The sequence below is a fragment of the Podarcis cretensis genome (genome assembly GCF_951804945.1).
Source record: "Podarcis cretensis genome assembly, chromosome: 5".
NCBI classification, from domain to species: domain Eukaryota; kingdom Metazoa; phylum Chordata; class Lepidosauria; order Squamata; family Lacertidae; genus Podarcis; species Podarcis cretensis.
In genome coordinates this window covers 40946414-40965171 of record NC_137174.1, presented here as the reverse complement: position 1 = coordinate 40965171, position 18758 = coordinate 40946414, and the positions used below count along the sequence as shown (strand labels likewise).

The 18758-nt window shown below is 41.0% G+C and overlaps 1 protein-coding gene across 18 annotated transcripts in view; it reads left to right on the top strand.

Moving 5' to 3' along the window:
• JAKMIP3 (Janus kinase and microtubule interacting protein 3) overlaps nt 1-18758 on the top strand; it is a 125700-nt gene that overhangs the window by 32982 nt on the left and 73960 nt on the right. For all 18 annotated transcript variants that reach the window (XM_079978425.1, XM_079978424.1, XM_079978417.1 and 15 more), the window contains exons 2-3: nt 13623-13902; nt 16576-16808. In XM_079978425.1, coding sequence (XP_079834551.1) covers nt 16674-16808 — 135 coding nt within the window. In that variant the 5' untranslated portion in view covers nt 13623-13902; nt 16576-16673. The remainder of the gene's footprint in view (nt 1-13622; nt 13903-16575; nt 16809-18758) is intronic.

Genomic DNA, 18758 nt, shown 5'->3' with positions numbered 1-18758 from the left:
AGCAAGGATTTCTGCGTCTGCAATAGAATGTTCTTCCGCTCTCTTCCTCCATCTCCCTTAAATCTGTTCTGGGGAGATTTGGGGAGGGCATGGGATAGGGAGAGGAGAGGAAAGGAAATTCAGATTGCACAAGTGGAAATACTTGTGCTGGTGGGATGGGTTACTTGAATACTTAGCCTATTCAGGATCTAGGCAGTGTGAAAAACTTAATTGCCCACAAACTGTATTCATGATTGTCCATGTAGGGTCCAGTTCTGTTGCATTCTTAAACAAACTTATCAGGAAACAAGTTTAATTAAAACAGCAAAAGGTCTTGTGGTACCCTTTTTGGCAATTTCTCATACACGGATGCCTGCCTTTATCTCTTAATATCTTTCCAGTATCGTCATGGAAATGCAGATGGGACAAAGATGACACACACAGGGATATTAATGCAATTATCCCTATGATAAAGCATTTATGCCATTGACTGTGCTATTTTGTACCCTTGCATAATTTTTTTAACATAAACTCTTAAATTGAAGGGATTTCTTGGAGACAGTAACATGTTTTTATTAGGGGACATGGTGGTGGGTAATTTGATCTCTGCTACAATGGAGATTCCAGAGGGGTCCTTTCTTAGTAACCTCTATAGTGCTATGCACATTAGGAGCTTGGGGTGAGATAATGAGATAGTTTGGCCTGGGCTGCTATTGACATTGTTGACAGCCATATCTGGTTTTTGTTAGACTTGGAGCATGTTGCTTCCTGATTTCCTAATGCATTACTTCCCACTTAGTTAGGAACCCATGTACAATCAGTCATCTGGCTAATGGATAATAAGAGATAAGATGGAAGCAGTGTTGGTTGTTCGATTAATATTGCAGCACTGATCAGTGAGATCTTGGAACTGCAAAGATCAGGCATTTCTTCTTCCTAGCCTATTCTGTGCTTGTTGAATGCTCGGCTCTTTGATGTGAATTTTGATGCAATTGCTCATGCATTTTTGGTCTCAAGTATAGATAGCCTCGGCAACTTTTGTAAGCAACAAGGAAGGGTTTGTTTACCCTTTGAATGAAGGACAATAAATCAGCAAATTGCAAATTGCTCTGGGATTCGTTTGATCTCAAGTGCATTTTTACAGTTAAATGGATGGCTTGCATGTGCATTCACAGTTGATCCTTTGAAGAAGGAACTTAAATAAGTTAAGGCCTCTGGTATAAAGACACACTGTGTGACCAACATGCTCTTTTATAAAGTGGAAGAGGGATTTGTAAGCTTTCAGATCTTAAACAGGTGGAGTCCAAATTTTTCATTGTTTTGAACACCATGCTATTGGATTGCTGAATTGTTTTATTGATTGTTTTGTAAACTGCTTGGCGACCTTCTGTGGTGTAAAGTACTCTATAAATACTGAAAATAAATAAAATAATAATATTATTTTTTGACAATCATTACTTGCTGTGGTTAGATAGAACCTGCAGATTCATGTACACTTGGTCATAGAGTGTCAGTTGCTGAGGACTCACCAGGAGCCTGCTATAGCTGGTGTCTTCATACCTTGCTTGCGGGCTTCCTGAAGGCATTCAATTAGTTACTGTGAGAAGCAGGATGCTTGACTCTTTTGTCCCTTTTCTTTTAAATGGGCATTATAACATGTGGCACTTTTTACTGAGAGCTTGTCATACTTGCTTACATTGAAAATAAATAATGCATGGAATTGTGCCAGGGCAACCAGCAAATGCTTTGTTGACCTGGGCTAAAACGTATGAGTCATCTAAAATCAGATCAGAGATACAGTGGTACCTCTAGTTACGGACTTAATTAGTTCATGAGGTCCGTTCTTAACCTGAAACTGTTCTTAACTAGAGGCGTGCTTTTGCTAATGGGGCCTCTTGCTGCCGCTGCACCGCTGACACATGATTTCCGTTCTCATCCTGGGGTAAAGTTCTCAACTCAAGGTAACTCTTCCAGGTTAGCAGAGTTTGTAACCTGAAGCGTTTGTAACCTGAGGTGTTTGTAACTCAAGGTACCACTGTATTTTGTTTCTTAATATCATGCAATGGCTTTAAAATGATGGACCTTATAACTCTCCATGCTTTTATTCAGCTAGTATTCAAATTACCTTGACAAGGTCATTGGTGACAGTGCAACCAAGCTATATATTTCTGTTCAACAACATGTGACTTATATGCTGTAGACAGAGGAAGTCTTTGTACCAGATGACACAAAGCATTTCTTCTGTTTTCAGATTTCCTACCTAGTAACTGATCCACAGTTTGCTTCAAGCATTTTCTTTTTCTGCTGTCTTTTATTAGCAAGATCACCACTATGAGAGTTGTCATTCTTTTATTAAAAGTACACAGAACAGAAGAAAATGTAAGAATTAAAAACAAAAAAGCACATTATTATTATTACTAAAATTTATATACGTCCCTATACTTGCAGGGCAAGGGGAGAACCGCTCAGATTCATGCTCTCTAGGCATGGGACAAGTGGGACGAGCCCAGAGACAGCCCTCCTCAGTTCCCTAGCCACATCTGTAGCTGCTGAGTTAGCAAGAATTTAGTTGTCTTGGTTACTGCAACCTTGTTCTCTCCAATCTCCCATTCTCCCATTCGCTGGAGGCTGCTCCATCAGGACAAACAGCTGCGCTGCCCCACCAGCCTCAGTTTTAAGTTCTCCAAGCCCACCTGCCTTCTTGTTTACACCCATTCCAGCCATGCTTGTCTGCTTTCTCCTCATTCTTTGTAGATCTCAGCAGGGAACAGGAATGGGGGCAAATGTATAATTGGTTGGTTCTGGCTTTACCTATTGTTGGCTCCCCTACCTTTGGCCCTGCCACACCGAATGGGCACCAGTCACCACTGCTCTCACCTCAGTCCAGAATTCTAGTGCCAAAAATATTCACCTCCCTCATGGCCCTGATCAAATTACATCTCTCCTTAACTGTCTTTGCTGGCTTCTTGGCTGCACTCAGATCAGCCAGCAAATGCCTTGTTCTTGCCTATGAAGTCTAGGAGCTTTGCAGCTGCATCATTATCTCTCTCCTCTTGTATCCCAAAACATCCCTGCCTATGACCATCACTCCTGCAGATGCATCACCCTCAGCCTTTTGAAGATATCCTGCTCTGGCAAATGACTGCCCTTTTTCTTTCACCGGTGCTCACCTGGAACTGCCTACTAGCAAACCTGTGTGGTATATTCTCTCTCTCTCCCCCCCTTTCAAATCCCCAGTCAAAAATAATAATAATTATGAAACATAGCTAAAATAAATGCATGTTTTCCCCTCCTCCATTTCCCTTCCCTTTCTTTGTTGTCTCTCTTTGTCACATTTTATGCTAAGTCAGCCCTCACCAACAAGATGTTTTGGAATGCAATTCCCAGTCAAGATAGTCATATAAAGCTGGGTGTGATTGGAGTTGTAGTCCCAAACATCTAGAAGGTAAAAGGTTAAGGTTAAGGAGCCCTGGACGGTTAAGTCCAGTCAAAGGCATTGGTTTGACATCCCTGGATCATTGGGGAAATGCCAGCTTCCTATTTTCTTTTCTCTATTGTGAGCTTTCAAAGGCTATAGGACACTGTTTGGACCAGAATTTGTCTCTTGCTCCCCATTTAGTATTATAAAACCATTCATTTAAGAAAAGACAAAATTCTTTCAAATTATTGAAAGCTTGTCAATGTTGGTTTGGCTAGATGTTGACTTGTTTTTCTTTCTGACACCCAGCTGTGTTTTGTTTCTCAACAGGAAAGAAATTATGGAGTTGGAAAGTTAAGTACAGTAGTAATTTAGGCTTATTCTTGAGTTGTTTAAAATACATTTATGAACATCATTAGTGTCTTAGAATGTCATCTTTGTTTATATTGATTACGTTTAATTACTGAGTCATTGATTTCAAATGAAAGGGCTGAATCTTAATTTGATGTATTCAGATAAAAGGGAGGGAGAGCTATGGATATTTTCAGGGGCCGATTGTAAAATGCAGGCTGCCCTAAGGGGACAAGTGGTATCATTTCTTTTATCAAGAAACAGGGAGGGGGGGGGTAAGGAATTGTAATTGCTTTGTTTGTTTTCTACCTTGATTGATTTGCTGTGTGAAAGAAGCCTGCTGTTTTATATGTTGTTGATTTTTTCATTGCTCAAAAAGCAGACTAAGCCATTAGCAGATAATATTTTTAGTGAATGTAGGAGCCATTCTAGATTTTCAGATTTTTTCAGTTGCCTCCAGGTTGGCATGGATTTTGTTATATATTTTCCAGAGGCTCCAACAGGTAGGCACATCGAGTCCAATCCCCTGTAATGCAGTTTATTTGTCCCACCTTTCCTCTCGAATAGGCCCAAGTGCTCATTTGAACCCATGGGCCTTACCCTCTAGAGCAGCCTTTCTCGAATTTGGATCCCCAGATGCTGTCTGACTACAACTCCCATCATCCCTAGCAAACAGGACCAGCACTCAGGGATGATGAGAGTCATCCTTCAACAACATTCGAGGATCAAAGATTGAGAAAGACTGCTCTGGAGTAACAGAAATCAAATCTTGCTCCATCCTCTACATGACAGCCCTTGAAATATCTGAAGGTGGCAATCAATCACCTTTTAATCATCTCTTCTCTAAGGTAAGCATACCTGGTGCCTTCAACCTTTCCTCATAGGACCAGGTCCCTGATTTTCTTGTCATCTTTGGTGCCCTTCTCTGACTGCATTTCCGGTTTGTCAACATTTATCTTTAACTGCAGGGTCCAGGACTGGATGCAATAATAATTATGATGGCAATGGACCATTAGTTTAGAGAATGCTCTTCCCAAGGAGGTCTGCCTGGCATCACCCTTGTTAGCATTCAGGCACCAGGGAAGGATGCTTTGGTTTTCACAGTGCAAAGATGTGTTCTACAAGAACATTCTGCATGATGATAGTAACTTAGCATGGTGCCAAGATTGCTCCTATTTCCAACTTGTAGATTGTTCTAATTGTCCTTTTTATTAAATCCAATAAGGGAGTTTTAACACAAAGAGGTAGGACTCTGTTGCTCTCAAGTCCTGTTTCCAGGCTTTCCGTTGGCATCTGGTTGGCCACAGGAGGCTGGAGTAGGTAGGTCTTTGGCATGATCCAGCAAGGCTGGAGATAACTATGATGAAAGGCACCATGATTTCTTGGATATGAAGAGAGGCAGAGACAAACAGGAGTGAGAGATGAGGGGGAAGGAAGAATCTGGGGCAATGTGGAGTAGAGAGGCTGATTGGCATAGAGAAGCACCATTTGGCAAGTTCTGTGGCTCTATTCCAGGTCATAGGGTCATAGGGGATCCTTGCATGTGGCTCTTAGGGTTTTGGTACCTTGGCTGTCCCTGATGCACAGCCATTCATCTGGAGCTCACACCTTTGAAGTGCTCACACCCTACTGTGGGTTGTGCAGTAGCTATGCCTGGCAGCACAGGAGCCCCACAGCCTGCTGTCTTCCACATTAATTCCACAGCTAGCTTTTTAGCTTCAATGGGTTTGCCCTAATGCAAACACACAAACGCACACACATCTACAGAAACAAAGGATTCTCATCTAATTTACAAAGCTGTACATATTTCGTATTTATTATATGCTTAATGAAAACTGCTGGTGAGCAATGCATTACTGTAAAAATGTACATATATTCACTAAATGGATATATTCATTTTCCTGTCTGAAAAGTCTGAGCCTTGGGCTGAGACTTCTTGTTGTTTTACAAGAAAAGAAACAGCCTAATTAAAGATATCTCACTCGGGAAACTGCATGTTTACAATTTATTTAATAAGGGGGGGAAAGACACTAAAACAATATTGGCCTTTCTGTGTAATTCACGCTACCTACTCTCTCTCTAAATTGCCAGTAGGATTAATAATATGCACTATGTAAATGTGCATAATGTACTGGGCAAACATGGAAAATGTACCATTCCCTGGTAATTATACATTGCTGGAAGGGACAATAATTACCTATCATGAGTGACAAAGTGCTGCAACCTAACAAAACTGCAACCTATGCAAATGTGAAACTAAGTGCTAAGTAAGAGGAGCCAGAGTATTCCTCTTATTCTTAGATGCTAACCTTTTGTTTTAATAAGCCAAAGAAATACAGAGACCTGGAGTTTTGCAGCTTGTTCAGAATACAGGGAAAGGACAGCTCCCCACCCCCCGAATTCTTAGCTACAGAGGGGAACAAATTTGATAAAATTGTGCATTGTGAATGTTTCAATGGGCCCTCCTAATTTTCCCCAAGAATTTGACTACTAGTGTACCAGCTCTGCATATGCTTCCACACTGGTATGGGACTGTTCAGTCTGCTCCTTCATTCACTTCAATAGGGGGATCAAATCCATACATGGAAACTGTGGCATGCCAGAACGGGAAGGCTCTAACAGGGTGCCTCATATGTAAAACATTCCTGGAACATACTAGTGAGCAAAAATGAAATGAATCTCTTCTATTATTATGCATATCCTTTATCTGCCACTACTCAGAGATTAAAAATATCAGTTATAAAATAATCACTTTTTCTTGCAACATTGAAAACCACTCTGGGCCAAAAAGTAACTAGAAATTTGCAGCTCTTGTATTTCATGGCTGTACATTTTTTGAAACTGCTCATGTGTTTAATATCTGCCAGCTGAGGGCTGTAGCCCACAAAAGCTTATGTCTCAATACATCTGCCTGTATTTGAGGTGCTACAAGACTGTCATTGTCTCTGTTAATCATACATGTAAGATGCCATTCCAGTTTTCATCCTTTGGCTATCTTTGGCTTCTTATGAGCTATACCCTGAACTTTTCTGCACATGTGTGTGCATGCCAGAAGACCTATTCTGACTGAGCAATGGAGGAAGGATCTGTATCTCTAGAAACAAACTTAGTACACACTTATTGCCTCAGGGTGCCTGTCAACAGGTACTGCTGCTGCTGCTGCTGCAGAGCTACTAAAGTGGGAAGGATAAGTCCCTGGAGACTGGTGCCATCAAAGACCAAGGCAAGCCACAATACAGTGGTGCCTTGCAAGACGAAATTAATTCGTTCCGCGAGATTTTTCGTCTTGCGATTTTTTCGTCTTGCGAAGCACGGACTTTGGAAAAGCTTCAAAAATCACCAAAGTCTTCAAAAACCTCAAAAAAGGCTACCACACCGCGTGCTATGAGTTGCTCCTCGAAGTGAATGCACGGTTTTAAGAAAAAGGAAACAAACTTGCAAGACAAAGGAAACAAACTTGCAAGACGTTTCCGTCTTGCGAAGCAAGCCCATAGGGAAATCCGTCTTGCGAAGCAACTCAAAAAACGAAAAACTCTTTCGTTTTGCAAGTTTTTCGTCTTTCGAGGCATTCGTCTTGCGAGGTACCACTGTAAGTGTCCCCTGCCCTGATTTCTGCTCACAGGAACTTGCAAGGCTATAAGTTCTTTTGTTTTGTTTCAAATTATTTTGCATTTAGGTGTTTTGCAGAAGGGTCAGGAATCTATTTGCAGTTCTGCAAATTTGAGTAGATTTTGAAAAGAACAGCTGGGGATTTATTTATTTTTTTGGTAGAAAATTCAGGTCATTCAGGATCAAGCACGTGTCTTCCCAATGTGTTGCTGGGCATGTGCTAATCGCAAATAATAACTTTGACTAGACTTTCACCAGGACAGATTGATTGTTAATTACGTTATCTTAAGAAAGCCCTAGATAAGGGAGGCAGCACAGTCAGTGAGTTTTTCTGCACTCCCAAAGCAGAATTCCCAATTGTTTTGTTAAGCATTTCTAGCAGCTAGTTAGACCATGATACTTTCGATTCTTGTTTGGTTATTTGTTTCAAGTATTTGCAGACCATTTTCAGAACCCTTTTACACAAAGTTATTGGATGTACAGTACGCATTAAAATAGAAGAAGCACAATATTAATGTATAACTGAAAACCAAGTGCCAAAAATAGAAAATGGATCCCCTCTGGCTGCAGTGTGTGGAGTGGTCATCCATTCACTGTAATGTGGTCATTCATAAATGTTTAGCTATACTAGAGGCAAGATGGATTGATTTGACTATGCATTGGGGAGAGAGATAAATCCTGAAAAGGGACGATACATCTAGCAGCTTGCACTAATAGAAATTCATGAAGACATTCTGTCCCTCAAAGCAGTGATTTATCAGGGACAGGGGCAGAGAAATTAGGGATAGTAAGTACATGTGTCTTTTCTTTTACTAAGCATCACAGCTTGTTAAGATTCACTTGAACTCGGGACATCTAATGGCAGCTCCAGAAATAAAGCAATTGGTATATTTAGTCAAATATATATTCCTGATTTCTTTCTCAAACATATCCCCTGCTTGCTACTCCACATATATCCAGATGGGAAATGCCACTTTAGGAAGCCTGCTATAGTTATCAGATATTAAAGAGTACACAGATTTGCCTTTTTAAAAAATGCTTTTTTTGTTATTTTGAAGAAAAGAAAAGGGGGAGGGGCAATCCTTGAAGTAAAATACATGTTAGCTATTAATTAATCTGTTGGTAAAGTCCTTCTTTTTTATTGGCTGAGTTGCTATGTTCTTGTGGAACGCGCGCAAACATGATATTTCATAAATTGTAAAAAGCACACACACTTATGTAACTTTTAAGGAGTTGTTTTGTTCACCGCTTGATAACTTGCAATATCAAGTGATGCCTTTTATATGTGTGAGCAAGCACAGGTTGGTTGTGGTTGTTATGGTATAGCTTTCTCCCATTTGTGTTCTGCACAAATCCCCACCAGGTATCAGCTCTGCTGTTTCAGGGGATCTTCTTGATGGTGAAATCCATTAATCAAATGGGTATTGATTTTTCACTCAGTTGGAGCCAGATAAATCTAATTTACAATTCAAATGCTGACAGAGTTGAAGAGCAATTTTTAAATGGGTAGCATGCAGTGGACTATATTCCATGCAGTGGACTATATTCCATGCAGTGAACATGACAATATTCCATTCTTGGCAGAATGCCTTATGCGAGGAAAAATCATTTTCTTAGAATATTATACAAATTCCTGGCAAAGGAGATCCTAGGTAAAAGACAACTGCAGAGCAAGGAGAGATATTTATTTATTCATCATGCTTGTTTTCCAACTTTTACGGAGCTGACATATGTTGGGTTATGCAATTTTATATAGATGAAGTCAAGAGATGGTGAACTGGCTCAAAGCCATCCAATGAGCTTTTCAGCTGAATGGGAGATTTTCAGCCACTTCTCCCTGGTGTGACTCAAACACTCTGCAAGCAACATCACAATGGCTCTGCACAGCATTCACAAGCATAGCAGCATGTCTGAAATGGCAATTTGCCCTTTTACCATAATGTTCTTTTCTTCCTGCCATGAAAGAAACTCTTCAAGTAGACATAGTTCTATGATCATTTGCTGTTGCTCCCCATTAAAAGCTCCTGCAAAATATCCCACTCCTGCAAAATGTCCCTTTCCTGATCTCACTTACTGTTTACAGTCATACAACTTCTCCCTTAACTGTCCGCAGTGGGTCTCTTAGGGTTGTATTCTGTCCCTAAGCCAAGCTATTCAACCTTTATATGAAGCTGCTGGGAGAGGTAGTTGGGGTTTTTGAAGTTAGATGCCACCAAATTACCCTGGGTATTTAGATACCCATTCAAGAGATGGGTTTGTTTTTTTTAAGATGCTGCAGAATCTTGCCTGATATATTGCGTCCTTGAGTGACTTTTCAGGATTTAGTTGTACTGATATTCTTTTATTGCAACTTGTTGGTACCTGCCCCAAAGTCTTTGAATTAGGGGTAGGATATAAATAGTCAAATAAATATTTGAGTGTAGATTTGTGCATCTGGCACTCAGGCCTTTCACTTGAATGTTGATTTCCTTTTCCCGCCTCCTGCATGTAGCCTCTAACTTTGCTCCAACTTACATAATTTTTATTTCATTCATGGAAGTTGAGGAATTCCCTTTCTTGATGCAGAACACACACCTAGCCTTGTTTTACAATGCCATCCTATGTGCATGTTTACTCAGAAGTAAGCCTCCTTTGTGTTTGTATGTTTGTTTGTTTGATTTAAAACATTTCCACCCTGCTCTTTAGTCAAAAAAGGCTTCCAGTGTAGCTTACAAGATGAGCAAAAAGACGCTCCTTGTCTGCAGGCTTATGATCTACAGTAGAAGACACACAGCAGGGAAAATAGGAGGGAAGGGAGAAAGCAAACTCAGGCACCAGATTGTAAAGTTTTAGTTCAGTGGAAACTGAGAACCAAGTAAATATATATAGGATCAATGCCTTTAAACGAAGAGCAAATATAATAGCTATGTCTGCCTCCTATTAAGGCTATTCCTCCCCCTTCCTTTTTTCCATTTATTACCTGCAGACAGGATATAACACCTTTGTCATTTGGTGAGGCTATTGCACAAAGTGGGCTTGGGAAATGTCTTGATGGATTTCCAGGAAAGGATTGATCTCCACTTAAAGGCAGGTGGCAAAAAGAGTGAATCTGACTGAAGGCAGTGCTGGGTGATGCATTATTCATGCCGCCATCTTTGACACAATGTGAGAGGCATTATCATATACATAATGTATTTTCCCTATTGCTGAGAAACGTACTGTTTTGTTTGAATGTCCTAAGGGGTAATACTGACGGCTGGCTAGGCTCCCTCCCTTGCATGACTCATTCTTATTTCTGTAAAATGAATTATAAGTGGAAATTGAGATAGCAGAGAAATGAAATTGGACTACTAATAGTTTGCTTGTGGTGGTCTCTTCATTGTCCAGATCTATGTAGGCTAGGTTTGTCAATGAAAAACTTCTCAAGAGAAGTCTTGCTATACATTTCTGGAGTTTAGTCATGGCAAGTCTCTGGCATGTGGCATCTGGGAGCAATATTTTTTTATTACTGGCATGTGTCCAGCAGTGTCCAGATGGCTTTGATTAATCATCTATGAGCGCAGACATGCACAAACAAACAAACAAACGGCACTTTCATTCTTCATATATAACAAAGCTGAGGCTTGAAGGAGAGAAAACAAAGTTATGCAGGGCGGGGGGGGGGGAGGGGACAAGAAAACACCAACCCTTTCATAGCTTCCAACAATGCTTTCCCCTGTATGCATAAAACTACATGTCCCCTATCAGAAAGATGCCTGCAGAATGCTTTCCCATTTTCTTCCAATTCTTTCTCCATATCTTCTATGGCTGACAATGCTGAATATTCCCATGCCAAAATCTGGGAACATGTTTTGGTGCGGTTTTTCTTGTGTCAACACCCAGAGCTGCGCTTCTTGGAAGAATGATGGGATGTGGATGTAATAAATAAGTAAATGAATATTGTATCCATATCTTGATTCTTGAGAACCAGGAAAATGCAGCTTTATGGGTTTACTTCTCATTAACCGAGGGGGTGTTTTATGAAAAAGAAAAATTGTGGAAGCCCAATGCATGCAGTCTTAGATCACTATTATATTATATTATATTATATTATATTATATTATATTAATTATTATACATCAGCAGGTATTGTACTTGGTGATATCCATGTATTCTCTCATTATATTCCATTCCTTTGCAAAAGGCTTAATTAAAGAGTTCCATATTAATCTTTTTGTAGGAGTCCACCCCTCCACCCACTCACCAGCCAGGCATGCTGCTTAGCGAATGATAGGAGAAGCCAATTTCCTTAGTGGAAAATCTCATTATACAGTTAACATGTTTCTCAGCTTCATAATACCCTCTTAACATTGACTTTCTTGTCATTGTAATTGTGTGTGCCGGTATGAACAGGCAGGAAAAGAAATCCATTTTACGTTCGTCTTTATTGAGTATAACAAATTCACATTCACATGTTCTCCAGGCCAGAAGCTTTCAAGCATTAAACAATGGGGGATTATTAGGTATTGGGTTTCCTGCGTTCTGTGCTCATCGGGATGCACCTGGAATGCACATCATTGTATATCTTATGGTCAGTTTTTTTCTTGACAGTGGTTAAGCCTTCCTGCATAGGTTGAAAATTCAGGGCCTGGATTTTTGAGGAAAGCATCTGTAATGTTTGTAAGGCATCCATTCATTGGTCCAAGCCAGTGTTTCAGAAAGCCATGGTTTAATAGCAGGTCAGTCTATCCCAGGACTTAACACTAGACTGAAAGGACAAGGAGAATCCTAGCAGCACAAACAAGACCCTGCTCATGGTTGTAGAGAAGACAAGAACCTGAACATTAAACTCTACCCCTGCAAAGCTTATTTTACATCCATTGTCTTATTCCAAGGAGCCCCAGGCCTTCTCATTACAATATCATCCATTCTAATCCAAGTCTAAAATTCATATTACCAGGAACCTGGAAAAGCACATTTCTCATTGTGGTTCTGGGGAGAAACCCAGTTTTCCATATAGAACCATAGACTCATAGAATCTTGAAGTTGGAAGGGACCCGACCCCCTGCAATGCAGGAATTTCAACTTGATCATACATGACAAATGGCCATCCAACCTCTGCTTAAAAATCTTCAAGGAAGGAGAGCCCACCACCTCTCGTAAGAGTCCATTTCACTGCCAAACAGCTCTTACTGTCAGAAAGTTTTCCCCGAATGATATAAGGAGATGTAGCAAACTAAGAATATGAAATAGGTTGTCAATGGAAGATAAGTCGGGAAGTCTGTGTAAGGTATGGCTTGTATAGATGTAATATGTAAAATGGAAAACAAATAAAGGGAAAAAAGAAAGTTTTTTCTGAATGTTTAGTCAGAATCTCCTTTGTTTTGGTTTAATTGCATCATCTCTTTGGAGGAAACAGGATACAGTAGTACCTCGGGTTACCGATGCTTCAGGCTACAGACTCCGCTAACCCAGAAATAGTACCTCGTGTTAAGAGGCGGCAGCAGGAGGCCCCATTAGTTAAAGTGGTACCTTAGGTTAAGAATAGTTTCAGGTTAAGAACGGACCTCCGGAACGAATTAAGTTCTTAACCAGAGGTACCGCTGTAACAGGAAACATATGTATAAAAATGTCAGCATGCTTAGCAAGTCAAGGGGCAGCTTGTCCTTTAAATACCACTGAGAGTCATGCTTTCTCTCTAAAGTTTGTCATGGCCTGGTATTTCCCAGTGATGGGCACTGAATATCAGTTGATGGGCAGCAGATGACCTCATCCTATTTGAACTGTCAAGCACTTGGGATGCATTTTGAGGGCAGATGAGGCTGTCAGCAATTTCTCCAGCCTGAGTGACAGTGTGTGGGTGAAGTGTTGTAACCGTGTGGATTTGGCTACTGAAGAGCTAGTTTTGCATTTCAGGAGGTTAGACTGATGCTGCTTTTTAACAAGCAATGCCTGCCTGCCTGCTTGTTTCTGTGCCCCTATCACTCCTGCATTACTTGAGCAGTGGTACATTAAGAGATTGTGACATCATAAATCTCCACAACTTGCCCCTCTTTTTCCTCCACAAAGGAGGGAAGCAAAGGTGCTTGATCAGACTATCTAATCCTGCATCCTGATTCCAAGAGTAGCCAGCCAGATGCCTTTGGGAAGCCCATAATCAGGGACAAACATTGTTTAGGAAAAGGGGAATGTTCCAGCCAATACCATTTTGAATGTGTACAAGGAAAGCAGACACTGAGTGCAATTGAGTTATTCTGTGCAAATTTTGTAACATGTGCTTTGTTTTCTTTTGCTTTGCTTTTTCAAGGAAGAACACAGGAGCCTAGAGATTTCAGCTGGGGCATGCACAGAAGGAAGCCGCATCTCTCTGACCTATTAATGGATCATCATGGCTGGATATAATCTGACATTCTGAATGGCCTTTCCCGGCATCCTTTATGTTGCTATGAATTGAAGAGTGTTCCCTCTATTAAAAAAACAAAACCCTGAAGTGTAATTAGTGGCCATGAGAAAGGAATCCGGTCACATGCTGGTGTTTTGCTGACAGCTTGTGCAGCAGAGGGATTTTCTTCCCATCAGAAGGCAAGGTAAATAGCAGCTTGCTTAGAAAGAAGAAAGCCTTTCAGTGTGCTCCATGTGGAATTGCAACTCATAAAGTAAAAACTCTATTTTCATTCCTGAAATTCTCATAAACTTGAAGACCGCTGGAGGTCATCCCACCATTTTCCAGTTCTTTCTGTCTTTCTTACCATGTTTCTGCAAGAATGGTCTTGATGAAACTTTACTGGAGAGAGCTAGCAGTTGCAAACATGGGTGTAATGGATGTTTTGATGTTCCTGAGAAATGAAAATGGCATGATGATTGTCTTTCAAAAAGTGAAGGAGACATTCACCTTGGCAGAATTCCCTGGGAAGAGGGAATGACTGTTAAACCACCCAGGAATTGTAGCTCTGTGAGGAGCATAAAGGTCATTTTAACAATTCACAGCACCCTTAACAAACTACAGTTCCCAGGATTCTTGGGGAGATGTCATGACTGTTTAAAGTGATATGATACTGCTTTAAATGTATAGTGCAGATGCGTCCTAACTAACAGTCCTTGCTTCTGGAAAAGTATTTTGTCTTAAATACTTAAATACTGTCCTGCATATGTATCACAGAGAGAGCCAAACAAGTATGCTTAGTTTCACAAATGCTCCTTTGTCTTTGGGTATGCCTGTTATAGTGAAAGTGGCTTATGGGCTGTATCATCAGAGACAGTATGGTAAAGGCACAATTTCGCCTATAAACAACTCAGTTTGAATTGTTATCACAATTGATTAGTATGCACATTTGTTCAATAAATATAGGCTTCAATGGAAGCTTGATTTGAGTTGGTTATTTTAAACAGCTTTTCCCCACTGGTGAATTAAATACTTTTAATCAATGATTTAAATTGCCTTGATTTAAATCAATGGTTTAAATCTAGCCTGTCATAAGCTGATGAGAAATCAATAATGTGCATGTATTTGTGGGGGGGAAAATCACAGCTAATGCACCAACCAATATTGCAGTAATTCACATAACTCATACGTTATCATATGGCTTGATATGTGATTTGGGAGAATGTGGGTGTGCAGAGAAGCAAGCCTGTGATTCCTACTCTTTATGACCAGGTGATCAGATCTTTTATGGAGTCACTCCCAGAGGCTTTGAATGGCTGGCCAGTGGTGAGGTGATGAGATGTCATCTTGCTGGGGTGGGAAAGGGGATAATGATTTAGGTTTGTCATGAAGCATTCGCACAGACATTCTGCTGCATCCCCAAACTCATTCCGCGGTTCATTTTTCTATTCATTTTCCATACGAGTTAGTGTTGGACAAGGACCTGAGACAACAGGATTCAAATTCCCACTCAGCCATGAAGCCCAGTGGGTGACCTTGGGCCAGTCACTATCTCTCAGAGTAAATCACCTCACAGGATTGTTGTGAGAATCAAATGGAGAGGCAGATAAGTGTGTTGAGCTCTTTGGAGGGAAGGTTGATGATGAGGATATATTTTAAAAGGAATAATAATAATAATAATAATAATAATAATAATAATAATAATTTATTTATTTATTTATATATACATACATACATACATACCCCACCCATCTGGCTGGGTTTCCCCAGCCACTCTGGGTGGCTCCCAACAGAATGAATAATAACAAAAAGCGATAAAACATCAAACATTAAAAACTTCCCTAAACAGGGCTGCCTTCAGAGGTCTTCTAAAAGTCAGATAGTTGTTTATTTCCTTGACATCTGATGCGAGGGTGTTCCACAGGGAGGGCGCCACTATGGAAAAGGCCCTCTGCCTGGTTCCCTGTAGCTTCACTTCTTGCAATGAGGGAACCGCCAGAAGGCCCTTGGAGCTGGACCTCAGTGTCCAGGCTGAATGATGGGGGTGGAGTTGCTCCTTCAGGTATACTGGGCTTTTAGGGCTTTAATGGTCAGCACCAACATTTTGAATTGTGCTCAGAAATGGGCGGATAAGCTTTCCCACTCCATCAATTAAGAAACATACCAGAATAGGGATGAAAAGGGCAGTTTGCACTTCACCAAATAACTGCAATGGCTCTTTAGAGTATCTCGTATGGTACTTCAAAAAGTCTAATGTATGGTTGGACCTTCTATGTGGTGCCACCATGTTTTCTAAAACACACAAAAGCTGAAATTGCTGACCTTTCACTGGCAGCTGAAGCTACTCCTCCCCGTCTTTAGGGAAGGGGCTGAGATTTTGAACCAGCATGTATTTTATCACCCACTTGATACGTAATTGATGCTGTGTTTTTATTGAACTAGTCTTTGAATTTTGTCAGGTTTTATGTGATGTAGCTCCACCCTAGGATGAAATGATGATGAGTGGCTAAGGAAGAATCTGCAAAGTTGCTCTAGGACAGCAGTTCTCAACCTGTGGGTCCCCAGATGTTGTTGGACTACAACTCCCATCCTCCCTGAGCTCTGGCCTAGCTAGCTAGGGGTGATGGGAGTTGTAGTCCAACAACATCTGGGGACCCACAGGTTGAGAAAGGCTGCTCTAGGAGAAGATGTATTGTTACCAATAAGGAAGTAAATAGAAGATGTATTGTTACCAATAAGGAAGTAAATAGAAGATGCACAATTCCTTAAAAGGGGCTTCTTTCTTATGTGCTTTGGTCCCTCTCCAGCTGAAACACCTTGTATTTTCTGCAGACTAATGATGGGACTCCCAACTGTTGATCTTTCTCTTATTTTGCAGATGAATAAGAAAATGTCGTGGAGCAGAATAAAGGAATAGGCGAGAGCAGGAGGTCCTCTCTGCTTGGGATTCTGCCCCTCTTGCCACGCCGTCTCACGATGTCAAAGAAGGGTGCCAGCTTTCGAGCTAAAGGAGAAAGACCGGATGCCTTAGCTGCTTTGCAAGCTGCTAATGAAGAGCTCAGGGCAAAACTAACAGATATTCAAATAGAACTCCAGCAAGAAAAGAGTAAGGTGTGCATCTTTTTTCCCCCCACCACTGCTAAACAAAACAAAAGCCATCCTGTTTCCTAAATGCACCCACTTACAATGTGATGGCAAATTAGGAGGCAAACCCATCCCATAGATCTTTTCCTATGCCAGGAAAAAACACACCACACCATGCAATTTGGTACACTTCATCACAGTACAGATGTGTGTTTTAATAAGTAAATGCACTTCTGAAAGATACCATGTATATTAATAGATTAGGTCCTTCTTTGCAATGGAACATAAGCCTTGGATCTGTAAATTGAAGAGTTGATCATGAAAAAAGAAGATGCTGCAAACATTAAACAAGGGTCCTCCTCTTAATATACTCTTGTGGAATGAAGCCTGAAGGTTGTTTTAGATCTTGTCTTCATACGAATGCGGGTTTTGATGCATTATTTAGAGACTTCTCTAATTGGTCCCCTATGGAGGCAAAAGCAGCTGTATTGTCAGCATGTACCATACACTAAGAAGCAAAACTGCCAAGAAGGGGTGGGGGACGATGGCATAAATCCATATGCAGTACACATTAAACAAGCTGATCTGGCAATTTCTTTTGAGCACAATCTAGCTTTTTAATGCAAAAATTAAATTAATCTTTGGTTACTGTGTGGGTGACAGCTGGAGCCTGCATTGGCTTTTAGGGTAATCTACCAAATCTGAAGACAAATTATATTTTGTCTACACTTCGCTTTGCTTGGAAACAGGGTTGCAGCCAATTAAGTACTACTCAGGGTGAACCTACTGAATTTTATGTTGACACTACTGGAGAACTGTACTGATGATGAACAGATGTCACAGGCAATCTTACATAAATGGCTCTTAATGTACTTAAATTCAGATACGTTGATTATTTAAATGTTAAACTATATCCTATATTTATGTCATTCAATTTAGACAGAAATATATGGCTGTGAAAGTTTATGCTTACTAGTAAAAAGGTAAAGGTACCCCTGCCCGTACGGGCCAGTCTTGACAGACTCTGGGGTTGTGCGCCCATCTCACTCAAGAGGCCGGGGGCCAGCGCTGTCTGGAGACACTTCCAGGTCACGTGGCCAGCGTGACATCGCTGCTCTGGCGAGCCAGAGCCGCACACGGAAACGCCGTTTACCTTCCCGCTGGTAAGCGGTCCCTATTTATCTACTTGCACCCGGAGGTGCTTTCGAACTGCTAGGTTGGCAGGCGCTGGGACCGAGCAGCGGGAGCGCACCCCGCCGCGGGGATTCGAACCGCTGACCTTTCAATCGGCAAGCCCTAGGCACTGAGGCTTTAACCCACAGCGCCACCCGCGTCCCTTACATGCTTACTAGTAGCTGTAAGTAAATATCCCAAGTTATTCTAACGTAATCCAAATAAAACAATATAAAAATAGATAGGTTTGGACATGGAGTTCTGTTTGTGGAATGGTACACCCCTGTCCTCTCCTTGTGGACCATCAAATTCTTCTCTGCACACCCTAAAAATCTTCTCTGAAGGGCCCCTCAATCCTCTGGAGCAGATTTTGATGATGAGGGGGTCTTCATGGGAGAGGTGTGGAGGGGAAAATTGCATGGTGCAACTGGTTGCACTAGCAGAACAAAAGTATTGAATAAGACTCATTTTATATAAGGTAATATAAAAATAAATACTTTTCTATATGGGTCTCCCACTGATATGAATGAACCCAAGCTAGTCATGTTCATTAATTTCAAAGGATCTACTCAGAGTAGGACTAATGATGGCTACAACCCTTGGGTTTCTTTAAATTTATGTATTTAATTTTGGCTGGAATAAGTGAGGCCATATTTAGCCATGGCACATTTGCAGTAGCACAAAGGGATGTCTTCATCTGTGCCAGCTGCAACAAAACATGTCTCTCCTGTATTGGTCTCTACAGCCACAACAGTCACTGTAACACTTTGACTTCAACTCCAAAGAGACACTCCTCCATTGTCT